This window comes from Sphaeroforma arctica, assembly GCF_001186125.1.
Source record: "Sphaeroforma arctica JP610 unplaced genomic scaffold supercont1.613, whole genome shotgun sequence".
NCBI classification, from domain to species: Eukaryota; class Ichthyosporea; order Ichthyophonida; genus Sphaeroforma; species Sphaeroforma arctica.
Window position 1 is genome coordinate 20,325 of NW_014039945.1, and position 16,188 is coordinate 36,512.

Genomic DNA, 16,188 nt, shown 5'->3' on the forward strand with positions numbered 1-16,188 from the left:
ATACTACTACACATATATATATATATATATATATATATATTATTATATATATATATATATATATATATATTTCATAGAGTCGACTTCTATAAGTCTCACTCACCTCCTGGTACCGCGGATAGTTGCCCTTCACCAGTTTCAATTGCGGACACAGTTGCAGAGCGATGTATCCCGGCATAGCACTTCTCACCCCGTACTTGCGTGCCTCGTAATTACAGGTAGTCAGCATGCCTATACCCCCGACTGCCATAGGGATACCTTTGAGCGCAGGGTTGTCCAGTTCCTCAACACTGGCGAAGTATGCGTCCATGTCACAGTGTACGATGACCCGACTATGATTGTAGAGCGAGACGATGTACATACGCATATGTATAAGAATGTATTGTAGGGGGGCATGGGATAGCTAATAAATTGTATATGATTGTGTGTAAAGTATAATGATCTTTAAGTGCCTGCAAGTACTCAAAGCGAAGGCCATCCCTATTAGATAAAGACATGCAGGTTTCTCTAGACTGGCGTAGTATATATGCACGTTCACCTGACTCATAATACATACAAACCTTACACATATCAAAACATATCAAATGTATCACAATATCACACCGCACTGTCACTAGGTTTGCAACTATTTGACCCCTTACTAAAATTCTCTCTCTTCTCGGTATCTATTTTGTCGTTTACGATGTGTCATAGACCCATCTACACGTACTAACGTAGTGAGTGTGCATACGTCCATACCGCAATTTGAATCAACATACTTGATCTAAGATCATGGCACCCAATGTTCAACTTACTCCACAACTTTGGCGAAACTCAAAAAATAATGTACACACCTTAAATCACGTTCGTCTTCGAGTTTCAAAACTAAGTTTTCGATTGATTCCAGCAGTTTTTTCCGATGAAGCGTGCCGTCAGCTTTGTACCGTGCCAATTGTTGCACCATTTTCTGCACCTTGGCTTGTGTGGTTGCGTCTCGTTCTTCCTGATTATTGAAGAACCTCGAGCCCTGATTATGATGGCGATAGCAACCAAACGTACAGAAAGACAAGGACACAGGTGAGAGTGAAGATAAAATGCTTCTTCATAGCGCGTTCAGGGGCCGGGTAGTGGAGTAGTGTAACATGAAGAGATGCTCAGAAAATATGTGACTGTGAAAGATGTGATGCACTTTCGAGTAGCCCTGTATATGTGATACTGCAACTTGATGTATTGCTACATAGCTGGACATACATGACATAGAACACGTGCGCAAAATAACTCAAAACGTGGCATACGGCACACACTGAACGACGCCAAACCCTTTGGAAGAAGCACGTTGCACCATTAATACCCGCATATATATATTAGAAAGAACCCGGACAGTTACTACATACAATAAATCATATTTGAATACTATAGAACATACACGTTGACCCCCTTATATACTACAGAAATGTGGATAGGTAATGTTACTAGGGTTGCGCTGTTAATACCCGCATATATATATTAGAAATAAGAACGGACAGTTACCACATACAATAAATCATATTTGAATACTATAGAATAAAGTGTAACTTACACGTCGACCCCCTTATATACTACAGAAATGTGGATAGGTACTGTTACTAGGGGCGCTTGTAAAAGGACAAACTATAACACCTGGTTAAATTTGCAAAGACGAGTATGTTGCCATAAACGTAATAACCATTTTTATATATGTATGAGGCTACTAGTATGAACCCATATAAGTACAAATTGGAAATTAATACTACAACTGAGACGACAAACCTTCCAAAAATACTATTCCACACAAGAAAGGGCCCCGCAACACAGCCTAGACAACTTTTGAGTGGGCTCTACAGGTGTGTATCTATTTGTCAAAGGCACAATGCATATTTACGAAGAATACGAAGAACATTTGGACTACACTGCTTCTACCAATGTATTCTTGCGTGATCTCAAATTTTTGTGTATCCTTACACGTTATAATCTTCTATCCCCCCCCCCCCTTCCCCCCTCTTCAACGTACAGGAGCACGTAGTTATACAAACCACTTACAATTTTCGAGATTACCTACCTTCGACATCTCGTATATAGTCTTGTTGACTTTTTCCCTGTCCATCCCCTGCATGCCAGCCTTATTCGGATTCAAAGCCAACCGCCTCACCATGCTAGCTTTATCGCCCTCCTTCTGTCGATGCACTTGATCCTGCTTGTCTCGATGCGTAATTTCATCTCGCTGCACAGTGTCCACAATGACACCATCATCTGATGTCCCGTCCCTTCTCTGTTGGGATATCTCATCTCTGTGGGCACTTACAGTGTGTGTGCGCGTATCATTAGAGAATTTTTCTTCCACTGGGTGTGATACTGTAGCGCCTATATCGTTCCCACACTTGGGATTGTTAACACTCTCATGCTGATGCCGTTCCATCGACATACTTGACTATCAGGTTAGTACTGGACGTACGCACGTCACGTGTTTAGCTATCCTGTAGGCATGCTCAATACAGCCTTGCCCGAATTGCGTCTCGAGCATCAAATTCAGTATGTAATTGTACGGGATACACGTTCCTATGAACATAAGCTTAGTAAGATTCTCCTAATTGTATACCAAGTGATTATCTTCCTTCATATAAAAAAAAAATAACCTTCGCACACTGGACTGCATCCTTGTAGAACACACTCGCCATGTCGATGTGCAAGACTGACCTCTACACGACAAGTGTTAATAAATACATTGTTGAGAGAAATAGAATGAAGTACAACTCGCACTTTAGCAAGTCCAAAACATGAAATCATTAAACCCCGCCTTTTTGGGACCGCCAGATCTATTTCTGCCAATGGATTTGAAGTAGCTTTTTATCCACTCAAGGTATGTTTTGACTTTAGTAGGCTCTGAGCCTATGGTGGACAAATACATATTATATTATTTTAAAAAACAATAATTGAAAACAAAAAATCTGTTCATTGAAAAATAATTGAAATCATTGAATAATGGGTTATTTTTAAAGTAGTGCCAGACTGCCAGTGGCTATTTATTTACATATTTATTTCAAATATTTGGGGGCTCTTTCGATTGTTTTTGTCCAGAAAACGCAAAAGTTACTATGTATAATTTGTTTTTAAAAAATACACAAAAAACAAAAGATACATATTTACATAGTTGTGTTGTGTGAGTGTCTGATGTAAATAAATAGTGATGTTCATGTCAGACTGTCATTGATGTGTAAATAAAGTCTGTTTTTAAAACAACTGTAAGACTGTAAATTTTTGTTTTTGTTTAAAACAAAAAAGGAGTCCAGACTCAAGAGCCAAGATCACTCCACAATCTACAGTCTGACTGAGTGACTATCTGTCAGACGTCAGTCTGTCGCTCTACTCTGAAAACTCTACTCAAGAAACCTATGACATGTTGATGGCGAATCGCATGACAATTACATGCAGTATTTCTGAATAATTTCATATATCAAAAAATACTCTAGGAGCTATATTATCATAAAAAAATATTGGTTAAATTTTATTATTATTAAGTATCATTAAAAATTGCCTGGGACTCTGGGAGAGAAATGACAAATTCTCAAATTCTCAATATCTCATTTTTTTATAAATTATATTTCTTTGTGGAATGTCATTAATATTGAAACTTGATTCGTGATATTTTAAAATATTGCGATCCGTGGCATTATTTCATATTTGCCACGATGCGTCACCGGGGACTGGCAGCCTCGCAGCCCGGGTCCCCGGCAACCCCCTGCCGGCCTGTCCCAACTCCCAACTCCCACCTGTTTTTTTATTTAAACAATCGATGTAAAAAACAAGCTGCGTTTAAAAGGAGCAGAGTTGAAAAATTCAGTCCATCACTTCTATCCTTTCATTTACTAAGAAGTTTATTTAGGAGGAATCACATCAAAAAGTACAATGCAATTTCAGTCAACAGTATTAGCTGCTCTCGCAGCATATGTGACTGGCGCTGAACTATCAGCCACTCGAGGCGATTTCCAGCAAGTATTTGCCAATGCCGTAAATGGAGATACCATTACGTTAGAGGCAGGTGAATATGCCACCAGTGAACCCATTGTTTTAGACAAAAAGCTCATCATTAAGGGTGATGGAGCGCTATTTGTAGTATCAGATCTTGCTGCCCCGGTGTTCGCGTTCGGAAACATGGAGGGCTACAGTTCTACACTAAATGGATTGTCGGTTGGTACACCAGGAGCTGAAGCTTGCGATCTGGCCGAACCATACGCTCTTAGAGCGAATTTCAGTATCGAAATCACAGGCGCCACCGTTGCCAACAACAAGGTCAATCTACAAACCGACGTAGGAGTGTGGCATAACGAGCGCAAGTTGAATGACTTCTACTTTGCTGATTGTCACTACGCAGTAGATCATCCTGCGAAGATGTCTGGTGGTGTTTATAAATTATTAGGCAATTGTCGATCGCAATTAGATTTCAGCTTTGACTTCGATAAATTGGGTGGCGCTTCTGGATGTGGAGCCACAATCAAGGACTTCGCAACTTTCGCTTCATATCGTGCTCAGGTAGAGGCGCAATGGGAAGAGTACATACATGCAGTAGTGATGAGGATGACCTACGTCTAGCAGTCACTCATGAGGGTAACGCAGTGACCAACCTACTGATACAAATTGACACAGTCCGCAATGTAGCAGCTACTATAAATGCTAAATACAAATCCGCCGATATCGGAGCTGCTATCAATTTAGTGGATGTTGGTTTCTTCGATGGTTGGAATCACTCCAAAATTCGCCTGGAGATTCACTTACCCGCTCCATTCACTATAATCAATACCGAAGGAGTTGTTGGTCGAGTGGAGGAAAGTTCTGAGTCTGAAGTGAGCGCGCTCTCGTCATATATTGTAGACGCGTCCTGCAACGAACAGGCTATCGGGGATGGTTGTATACAAAATGTCGTTTTTGATATTATCGCCTGCGACTTAATTGGCGAGTATTCTTTAGATAAGCTCATGATTGCATGTCAAGAGACAGACGAGAATGATAATCCCGCTAAGTGTCCCAACATAGATTCAGCTCCCGCCACAGTGCAATTTTTCATTGACACCAATAGTTTCTGCGAAGTGGAGGAGTTCGAGTTAGATGCTCTCTTCGACTTATCCATTGAAGTCTACGATTCCGAGGCCTATGATAGTCCTGAAACCGTCTTTGACCTTGGATCTATGTCATACCGGCAGATCACTATCGATACTTCTGCCAGTGGAGTGTCTCTATACAATGCCGAGGTCATCTATGTAAAGCGGACTACTGACGGTGATTGCTCCTCATTTGAAGGCTATCTTGGTGATGTTTCCGACGGCAACCCCGATTTCACACAGACCTACGATCCGGCTGCACAGACTATCTCCATGCCTCACCAAGTTAGAGCTCAGATGGCGTGTGCTACATCAGACCGCACCGGCAATGCGATCACTATGAACTACACAGTGCTAGATGATTATGATGATGGTTCCGCACGTCGTAGTCGTTCTCTCGACGGCATGACAAGCGTGATGCGGGCGAGGTTGCGGTAGATAAGGAGGCTGGTGTGCGCTTCGCGGCCGCAGATTTAATTCAAGCTGCCTACGAGGAGGAAGAGAACATGATGGTTATCGCTGGAGCTATCGCCACATTACTTATGCTGTGTTGCTGCGGCTGTTGCTTTGTTGTGGTCACCGCCCTGGTCATGCGTAGGCGTTCGGCAAGTAAAACCAAGGAGAGCAGTATCATCTCCCAACAGTCCGCGATGGGCTTCTCCGATGACGCGTCCACTATGAGTTTCAGCGCTGGAGCGGATAGAGTTTAAATTTTAGCCTACTTGTTTTTTTTAGAATACATATAAATATATTCAAATAAAAGCGAGTTTGACACTCGCTGTACACATCAAATGTATACATAATTGTTTGACACCACTGTCGCTCTCGAATAAAGTCTTTTTAAAATCAACATACGTTATTCTTATGAGAACACAATTTGCTACTTGTAACATCATTCGCATGTGCCAGTATGATTAATTTTTAAACATAAGCAACAGCAGATGATACAACTGTCTCACTAAAGATCAATACATGCCTATGTACTAGTTAAAGGACATGAATTTCTCTCGTTTAGGCCGACCTAACAATTGTACAGATACCGAACTCTACCCATCAATTAAAATAGGATTTGCGACAGGTGGAATCATATATATTTTAATAGTGTTTATGTAGTATTGCGCTAAAATCAAATGAGGGAATTTTTCAACTACGATAAGTTCCTTTATAGCGACGAGTTATCTCTAGTATACTGTGCTACCATTCATGGTCATCAGATTGCATTGTGTGATCTACAGATCTGCCATATAGAATTAAGTTTCAGTGAAACACGAAAATAATTGTTCTGAAACTGATTCATGCAACTATTCACGCATTCGCAACAAGCAGAATATACTCACAATGGTCCGCCCCGTAGTGCAAACTACCACAAAAATATGGCAGTGTTCTATTTTCTCGCATATGTTAACGCAAGAAGATCAACGCACAGCAGAATGTTTAGAAACTTGGGTTCAATTGGCCTTATTTCTTTACAATCCTAAATATATATCAAATGATATACATATATTGCATATTCGCCTCGTAGAATAGTCCCAAAAATCTCGTGTTTCCAGTCGCAAACTCAAATTATCTACACAGCATATTGTGATGGATATCGACGTTTGATATGTTCACATGTTTGTTTATGCACCTACAACCTGATATCGTCATCTACAAATCAGAAGCTCAGATGGAAATCACATTTCCGGATTTGTTCGCCATATCGAAGACCACGTCATCATTAGAGATGGAAAACCCGGAGAGAGTAGAATCTTTTTGTGTGACAAATAATAATAATAAAAACAATGGAGACAAATGAGATGAAGAGAACCCAGTTGAATCATAGATTCCATTGTGCGAGCACTAATTTGACCTTAAATTGAAATCGACAACTAATAGGGCCGAATAGAGATTAAATGACAAGGCTAGATGAGCGCGAGTGCAGACTCTATGCAAGCTTAATCTCGTTCGTTCATTTTAGGGTTCGCGAAACAACTCACTGAAATGTGCACGGTAATTGAAACATGGGATGACACTTCCTATTTGGACATATGCTTCAAATTAATACTGGGTAGCAAACATATGTGCAAGCCTAGACCCACACATTTGTTCTTAAGCCTTACCAGTGGCTACAGATCGGCTGCGATCATCACCCCATAGTTCACCACTGGTCGCAGTGTCTTGGACATTCGCAGCGAACGAGCGTGTATCTGCAGCTCCACTCTTCTTATAGGGCTGTATTCAGTATCAAAATTTCAGACATAAGCATTGCATTGTTATGTATCAGTGTTGCAGGTCTTGAAAATATAGTGTATTCACATCAGGTACAGGTGTTAGAACCACATTCTATGCATTTTGACAATACTACAAAAATGGCGTTTGTCGCTCTTGTAGTACGAAGATAGTGTAAACCACGCGCGTCAAAAGACACTGCACCGAGCACCTCAGACTATTCGTTTGCGTGCACATACACTTTCAGTTCCTAAAGACCTGGGCACAATAGCGCTCTTCACATACACCAGACCATCTCCAAAAACTTATCCACACCATGCACCATAAATTTATTATTGCTTAAACTTATCTGTACACATATATAATATACACGCACAGTGCAAGCTTCACATACCCTCTTCATCTTGCTGTCGTTTCTGCGTCGCATATACACCAGCATACCAACCATGAGCGACAGTGCCACAGTAGCGGCTGCCCCTACAATAACGGCCACTGTAGTCTTGTGATTGATGTCGTCTTGCTGATCTTTGATTGCTTGCTGCATGGCAATATTTCGGGTAGCAAAATGTGTGAGAAAATACGAACACGTTGTGTGGAAATTAGGCGGTTAGCAGGTCGCTCTCGGTTGATTACTGCTTGGTATCATTTAGGGCCGTGCAAGGTTCAATAACGTAGACTTCTGTTGCGGAAGGTGTGTGGCTGCTCTAGCAAATCAGTGTACAACAGTCCCTGTAGTGGTTTTTACCAGCAGACAGCTACTATGAACCTTGTGCCTCTCTCGGCGAATGACATATGTGTCCTTTTTATTATACACACACACACACACATATATATATATATATATATATATATATGTGTGTGTATGTGTCAGGTATGTATCATGTATGTGCGATTTTTGTTTGATATATATCTATATATCATATTTATAATGCAAGAACTTACATCGATCTCAGCGGTCTCCTCTTCTTTCTGCGCACTCGTGGATGATGCACTCACAGCCGTTTCTTCATCATCCTTGTCATCTGTCCGAATTAGATCCGATACATTTGAGTACATATGCACAGTGTATGAAGCACGATACATTATCGATTGCAGTCAAATTTGAAATCCGACCTACCATCATCGTCGGAGCCATTCTCCTCGGCGTCTTGTTCGGCTTGGTCCAGTGCGTTGGCATAGGCCTCCTTTTTGTCTTCTTCCACTTGCTCGACCATTTCATCGTTCGTTTGTTTGTCCGCGAGGATGGCTGTGGTATAATAAAAGAATAGTCAGCTTCATAACAGTATACATATGTCGATTGTCCATACTAAGTTTCAAAATCAGATGCAGTATATGCACAAGTGCAAATATGTATTTAGTACGCATATATATCTAAACTATATGGATATAAATATTCGAATCAATTTTGTTTATACAGACGCATACGTGTAGATAGTCATACGTGTATATCGGTAAATATTTGTATGTACAACTGCATATACTCGCGGAAGGATATGTTCAGTATTCAAATGCCTGTATCAAATTCTCCATTCATGCAAGGTCTGCAAAAATGTTTGAGTGTTCTTGCTATTGTAATATGTGATACTTGCACGTATAAAACGCAAAACAGATTTGCACATTCATAACTGTGAACAATCCAGCTTAATGAGGTATAACGATGAGAATGCCCAGTTGTTGCATGTAGTAACCCTGATCAACGAACGAGAACACTACAATCATCTATACCGCTCTTGTACCGCGCGAACAAGCACACGCCCACAAGCAATCGTAGTACAGACCTACGAATGCAGTGCACACAGGTTGGTGGTGTATGTTCATCGCCTACTGTCTCCCGTTTTGTACAAATATTCTTATATCGCTGACTTATGGGAATACATCCAAACACGTACATATACACAAAAAAATGCTTTTTTTTTGCGCATATCATTGAAAAATATATTAACACGTATATATGTACACGTGCACCAACAAAGCAAATACTTATACATGTATCATTGAAAAGTGAATAAGCACGTGCATATCACACGTGCGCCAGCAAAACATATTCTATTTGCACGCATCATTGACAAATAATAAACACGTGCATATACACACGTGTACAAGCAAAATACAAACCATTTGGATTAAACAGCTCAGCCCCATGAACATCCGAGCCATCGCTATTGCCCTCCACCTGTTGTTTATTGTACTGTGCGAGTTCCCATTGCTCATCCTCTGCATCGGCCAATTCTTCCCACGCAAAGTCATGCTGTCCTGGGCCTATGTGAGACAGGCATGAGGCAGTGTGATTGGCGTTAAATACAGCTCAATGAAGAAAAAACCCAGACATTGTTAGAGGTAGCAATAAGCTTAGCAAGCTTCTCCCTCACTCTGCATATATATATATATATATAAATATATGTATGTATATATGTATATGTATATGTACATATATATACATATACATATACAATTTCATATAGATACACATATATACTCAATATCTATGATAAATATATATGTATAATCAATATACATAGCATTCATATATGTTCTTGGATGATTCAGGGCGAGAGGCGGCTCAAGACTACGAAGCATACTTGAAGATCAACATGTCAATAGCCCGACCCCTTTATACCAAATGTAAAGCAGGCGCTTTAAAAATTTAACCATATTGTATTTACAACCCCACACATAAAGTCCAATTTATAACATCCTGAATCTCTGTGCCTCTCATCATACTCTGTACCCCAAATTATCGATCTGGAACGTAAACACTATGTAACATCCTGTGTGAAAGTGGACAATGGCAGAACTTGATTATGTCAACATCACCTTACACCATAATGTCGCAGTATCTCCACATAACACTGTTGTTAGCTTCCGATGCACTATAGAGCACATGATCGTCTCTCCCTCCAAACAAAATACAACTTGTATGTTCACCCAATCACAACTTACAGAGATAAACACGGTTCTCAGAAGAACCTTATTTCTTAAAGACTTACGTTGAATTACAACTTTGCCCCAGCACCATTTCTGGGCCTGATTTTTTGCGTCCGCCGCATCGTAGGCTACGGTGGCGAGCATATCCACTAGATCGTCATAGTTATCTGTGCCGGATTAAAATGTATTAGGAACGGTTTGTCTGAGCACGAGGTTTTATATGCGTCATAGGATCGTGGGTTAGGATGGCAATGCGATTCTATACTTTTTTAACAAGAGAATGGGCTAATATACTGACGATGGCTATACTATTGAGGCAAGTCAAAGATTGCTGTGTCCTGATAGGAATTGCATATTTACTTGATCAATCTAAGTGTATGTACGCTTCTAGTCGAATACCATTCTGATTTATTCTGTCGATCGTATACACGCGCCAGGGTTTGTCATCATTGATAACATATGGTGTGTCTATTTGCACAACATTTGTAGCAGCACTGATATTGTTCAACACGCACGAGTATTTCCTAGATACATATACTCAAATTACATAAGCATTAAAACTGCAGAACTCAACACCTACTCTCATCGCTTGTACCATTCATTGCGTATTCATTGCGTATCTGCATCATACTGGGATCTAATCTATCGAGCACTGCTTTTACACGGGGTTATGCAAGAGCTAAACATTCATATTGTAGAGCACAAGATGGGCATTCTGTTCAAGACCAATTTATATGACGGCAATACACACGTCTGTAAGTTATATTGTTGTATTGTAGATTTGTCGCAGTTGTTACTATCAAGCAGTTATCGTATCAGCGAAGAAATAGACTCTTGAAATGCATTGACACTTGTGCTCGGGTTTAGTGGAGTGAGCTGATTGATATTCTCCTCACCCAAATGTACGTACACTTGCGCCGTGTATATATGTATTTGTATCATAAGGAGCAATACTACGACATATTCAATTCTGTATGGATTAGTTGAAGTAATGGAGAAAGTTTAAGGCCAATTTCAATCAAACCACAATCACGTGTTTACGATAAAATGCGTAGTTCAAACATGTGCGAGCATACATACTTACGAAAACACAAACTTTTGAATAGAAAAGTATAAAACTAGGCTAGAAGGCACAAACCTATCCAGATATATATATACGTACACACGTATATATATATATATAGTTTGTATATATATATATATATAAATATATACAGATGATACACACACATATATATATTTATGTATTTGAGACATATACGTTCATATATATGTATATAGACAACTATATGCACGTATGTATGTACATGATAAATTAGACACACCCACACATATATATATATATGTAAATATGTACATATATACATGTAAATATGTACATATATATATATAGGTACAGACACACACACACATATATATATATATGTATCTGAATATATATATATAATTTTTATTTTTTTATACATATACATATTTACTTATATATATATACATACATCTATACATATAAATACAAATATCAATACATATTTATACATATAAATATGCAAATATAAAAATATATGTAAATATAAATATAAATATATGTGTGTGTGCGCGTGTACGTATACGCAGGTAAAACCTATTTGAGTTTTTTCTATACATTTTAATATAAAAGAATGAATTAGTGATTTAATTTAAACTTTATCTGGTGGAAAGTCTGTGCAGAGACTATCATAAGCATATATAAATGCATCGAAGCGACTTTGTGGAATACTTTCAAGTAGCTTGTATATTAGTTTATACTGTTTAGCACACATGCATTGGCCCCGCCTGCTGGTTATTCAAGTAGTTAATAAATGTTTACAACTTTGATACTTGAAATATAAGTCTTACAGTATATTGATCTCTCAAATTGCCCTTTCATTCTATTATATGCACACACTGATACGTTCTACAGTCGTATGTCCAACGCGCATTGCCTGGGCAGTTTCGTTCAGACTAACTTTGTTCGTGGGCGTTTGGACGCCAAACAATAACCACTCAGTAAATGCATCACGTCGCAGAAGATCTATAAATATATGTATATATATATATGTTGAACACTTACAGGAAAATCCTCATACCCCTTGTCGGAATCTATCAATGTATTCAGACCGTGTGCACCAAAGTTTCGTATCATATATTTTATATACTTAAGTTTCCACACCGATTCACGTACATAAAAATTATGGTTATATCATCAACATACCTGTTGTTATGTCATTTGCAGCATCCTTCAGCTTTTTTGGTACACCTACGGATACCCGACATCCCGCGTCTCTCCAGATTCCCAGCAGACAGTCTGGAGACCATCTGTTATTCGTAGAGTCATAGCTTGTCAGACACACCATACGCGTCATCCCAGGCATTTGGCGTCGCTTCTTATGTTTTTTAAACGCATCTATAGTAGCAATATCCCTCTTTTCTACAAGTGCATTTCTGCCAGGAGCAGTGTTGTGGCTGTTCTGTGTCTGTTTCTGAGTTACTACTTGTCCGTGTGTGGTGGTGTGTGGTTTGGCGTCCACCGAGTTCGCACTCAGCGATACCAGGGCCAGCGTGACGAGAATCTTCCCTAACATCGTATGCAATATACTAACGAAGTCAACGAGTGCTATAATGCCTAAGTGTTGCTCATCTATATTGGAAAGCAGTTAGTAGTAGAGGTTAGGAGACTAGGAGTCTATACAGGTGTATTTAAATAACAGACACTGACTCACAGTCACAGTCACAGACTCTATACTACAAAGACATTTCTTGAATGAAAATTATCATGACGCATACTTTTAGAAGAATCTTTGCCAAAGGTTACTCTAGTACTCATTGTCTTATATATTATTGGTTGGTAGGCTAGTTTCTTTTTGTTGCGCTGACAACGTGAGTATCGTCTATTTTTATAATCATCTTCAAAACTTCCGAGTCTCCGAGTTCCGAAATCCGACCGAAGAACGAAGGGCGCCGAAGGCCGAAGGGTAATCAGTAATCACTAAGTCAGAGAAGAAGGATTTTGAAAGCTGTATAATAATGCAGCTGGGCCTGGCTGCCCTGGCAGCGTGTTTTACATCTATGATGAATCGATGATATTTGTAGGAAGCTAATAGGTTATTTTACATACTTTTTAATATTTACATATTTAGAAATTCGGAGCGCTGTCGTTGTACAGAAAAGAATTTTATATGATTATAGCGGGCACAACCTTTTGTAGGAAACTGTCTTCAACGAACTCGCAGATACAAATCCAGACTAGGCCCATCTATCCACGGATCATATTCCTACAAATAAGTATGCCAAGAATCTTCAGTGAGTGTTCAATAGTGGTGCTGTGACTTTATCGGATAATCGTGTAAAATGGAGGTAGAGGCGGGTTGCACGGCATACGCGTAGATATCTGTATATAGGTATACCCTAAAGTAATAGCAGAATTTTTTTATTTAATATATTCATGAAATTTTATTGGACAAAAATTCGCGTGTACAGCTGCGCAAAGCCTTACATACTATATTTCATATTTGCAACATTCAAACTCGCTAAAGCTACTTGCTTTAATTCAAGGACTTGAGATCTTCTCACAAGGCATCTATCAAGGAATTGCACGCACACACAGAGCGTCAAATGCCGGTGCGAATAGCAAGGATATTTCTTGATATATAAATCATCTTCAAGTGTTCTAAACTGTATACTTGGTGAAACCAAGCATATAATAGTTGCAAAAGTATTAGGTATACCATGACTGCTTGTTCAATCTGTCACCAGTGCTTCTTTTTTCGTGCGCGTGATACCGCGTGCATGACGATTATTTGCACATGGCTAATATCTTGTAAACGTTCGGTTGCTCCTGATGATCTAAATAGTACAATTGTCCGTGGTTGATTTCTTCTAACCAACATGAAGTTTATTTACAATCTTCTATCATCGCAAATTTATTTTCGTTTTTTTTGTTGATATGTCACACACATGTATTTATCAGTACGGTACTACGGGGTTGGATATCCCAACTTGGTTCTTGTTGCCAGAACTTGCTCTTTCGCATGAAGTTTTGGGTGATAAATAAATACTAATTCTTCTCGCGTGGATCGGCAAACTGCGTATAAGCATTGAATCGCTCTAGTAAAAATATAATTAACTGTTCGATTGAATAATATAGTGCTCGTTCGAATAGTCCTGGTCACACACTAAACTGCACTATGTCTACTACTCGAAGCTACTAATTTCAACTCTGTGCCTAGCGGAGCTTCCCCCAGAACCAGCACACTTGTTTACATCCTATAATAGAAGCACCTTTCCAGATCAATTCGATTACACCGGTCGCAATTATATCCATACGAACAATAGTATTTATTGTTTGTTGCTAACAAACGCTCCTGTGAGCTTCTCGGATGTTTGCCACAACTTTTCTCTCAGAGCTTTATCATTCATCCAATCTTCGTGAGCAGTTTTCTCCACGTTGCAGTCTGAGAAGTATTCTCCAGAATTGTCCAGCGCCTTAGGGCTAACAGCACAGAAAACAGATGTGGCGGCACCTGTAGTAACAACATGTGCTAATACTTAACAACACAAAATTTGTATAGAAATGAAAATGTACACAAAACGAATGTGACATTTACAATTGTGCGTGTTGATTGTTTGCAGAAGAAAGATAAAAGTGTTTCTCGTGTACACATAATCGACCCAAGTCCCAAAATATATTGCCTACGCCACAGCACAGATTGTATTGCATACAGGTACATGTGTACGTGTTTGTAATTCAATGTGTTTTCTAAGTGACCATGTGAGTCTGTATGCATTCGATCCCTGTATGAGAATACAATACTTCATATATGTATACACGAATAGAGATTTACAGCATCATAATTTATCTGCACATGAGCGGACACCAACAAACCTTGATCCTTGTTTTTGAAAAAGAAAGGCGTCACAATGGCCCAGAATATCTTGGTACCGATGCGCACATGCGATTGTAGATTGGTGTGAATGCCTCCGGGATGTAGAGAGAAGGCTCTGATACCGTCTCGATGGTATTTCTCATCGATTTCCTTTGCGAATAGCACATTCGACATCTTTGCAATGCCGTACACTTCCCTGATATATCGCACGTTTGCCAGAGAGATTTTGGAAAAGGTGAATTTTTCTTTTCTTTTCAATACATGTAATAAGTATACTGGACCTACTGAAGATTGAACCCTACTTAGTGATTGTGATACAATACTTCAATGTAGAAACGAACAATATTTGAAAACTTACGTATCCAGATAGTCAGCATATGCACATACCATGGCTCATACTCGGCGATTTCTAACTTTGAATGGAAAATCCAATCGGTATTCTTAGCACCACGATGCCCCATAGACGACACCGCCACAACACGTGAATGCCCAGGAGCTTTCTTCAACAACCCGATTATATTTTGGAATAGGGTGAAGTGGCCCAGGTGGCATACACCAATCTGTGCCTCGAATCCTTGAGCCTGTGAATGTGCATATGGAAATACCAAATGGAAATACCAAATGAGAGAATGGTATTGGTAAAAGACTTTTATCGACAGCCGTAATAGATTCTTGACGTTCCGTTATATTTAAAGCCATTTAAGGATACAAATCGCATCCTCAATCCCAGTTTGTGGGTGTATGACGATTTGTCAAACAAGTGCTCATCCATACCTGAGCGTTTTACACAAGCCATGCCAAAACTATCTGTACAGTCTCAAAGCATAAAGGGAGCTTAATACTGCACGCGATACAAATTCCAATGTACACATGGTATATCCATTACAATGGACACCTTATGCCTGAGATTTGAAATGACATAGTAAATCCATCTACACCCATCTCCGAGGTTCAGGGGAAGTGCCATGATACCCACATCACGCACCAGAAATACTAAAATACATACACCGTCATATATATATATATATATATATATATATATATACTACTATATATATATATCT

The 16,188-nt window shown here is 39.3% G+C and overlaps 4 protein-coding genes across 4 annotated transcripts; 1 reads left to right on the top strand and 3 right to left on the bottom strand.

The window, feature by feature from the left end:
- Window positions 1-95: 95 nt before the first annotated feature.
- SARC_07609 (hypothetical protein) lies at window positions 96-2,419 on the bottom strand (the record flags this gene model as incomplete). Its single annotated transcript, XM_014298442.1, has 4 exons — window positions 96-205; window positions 238-332; window positions 834-1,006; window positions 2,057-2,419. The coding sequence occupies 4 exons, from the start codon at window positions 2,417-2,419 to the stop codon at window positions 96-98; spliced, it is 741 nt and encodes a 246-aa protein (XP_014153917.1).
- A 1,470-nt stretch (window positions 2,420-3,889) lies between these two features.
- On the top strand, window positions 3,890-5,590 carry SARC_07610 (hypothetical protein). The gene is made up of 2 exons (XM_014298443.1): window positions 3,890-4,393; window positions 4,525-5,590. The coding sequence occupies exons 1-2, from the start codon at window positions 3,901-3,903 to the stop codon at window positions 5,526-5,528; spliced, it is 1,497 nt and encodes a 498-aa protein (XP_014153918.1). The 5' UTR covers window positions 3,890-3,900; the 3' UTR covers window positions 5,529-5,590.
- A 1,162-nt stretch (window positions 5,591-6,752) lies between these two features.
- SARC_07611 (hypothetical protein) lies at window positions 6,753-12,886 on the bottom strand (the record flags this gene model as incomplete). Its single annotated transcript, XM_014298444.1, has 8 exons — window positions 12,454-12,886; window positions 10,286-10,390; window positions 9,414-9,557; window positions 8,416-8,544; window positions 8,241-8,320; window positions 7,693-7,836; window positions 7,190-7,301; window positions 6,753-6,838 (listed from the first exon to the last, which is right to left on the bottom strand). The coding sequence occupies exons 1-8, from the start codon at window positions 12,821-12,823 to the stop codon at window positions 6,753-6,755; spliced, it is 1,170 nt and encodes a 389-aa protein (XP_014153919.1). The 5' UTR covers window positions 12,824-12,886.
- Window positions 12,887-14,576: 1,690 nt separating this feature from the next.
- SARC_07612 (hypothetical protein) lies at window positions 14,577-15,298 on the bottom strand (the record flags this gene model as incomplete). The annotated part of the gene is made up of 2 exons (XM_014298445.1): window positions 14,577-14,761; window positions 15,124-15,298. 2 exons carry the CDS (start codon window positions 15,296-15,298, stop codon window positions 14,577-14,579), a joined length of 360 nt encoding a protein of 119 aa, XP_014153920.1.
- Between the last annotated feature and the right edge of the window lie 890 nt (window positions 15,299-16,188).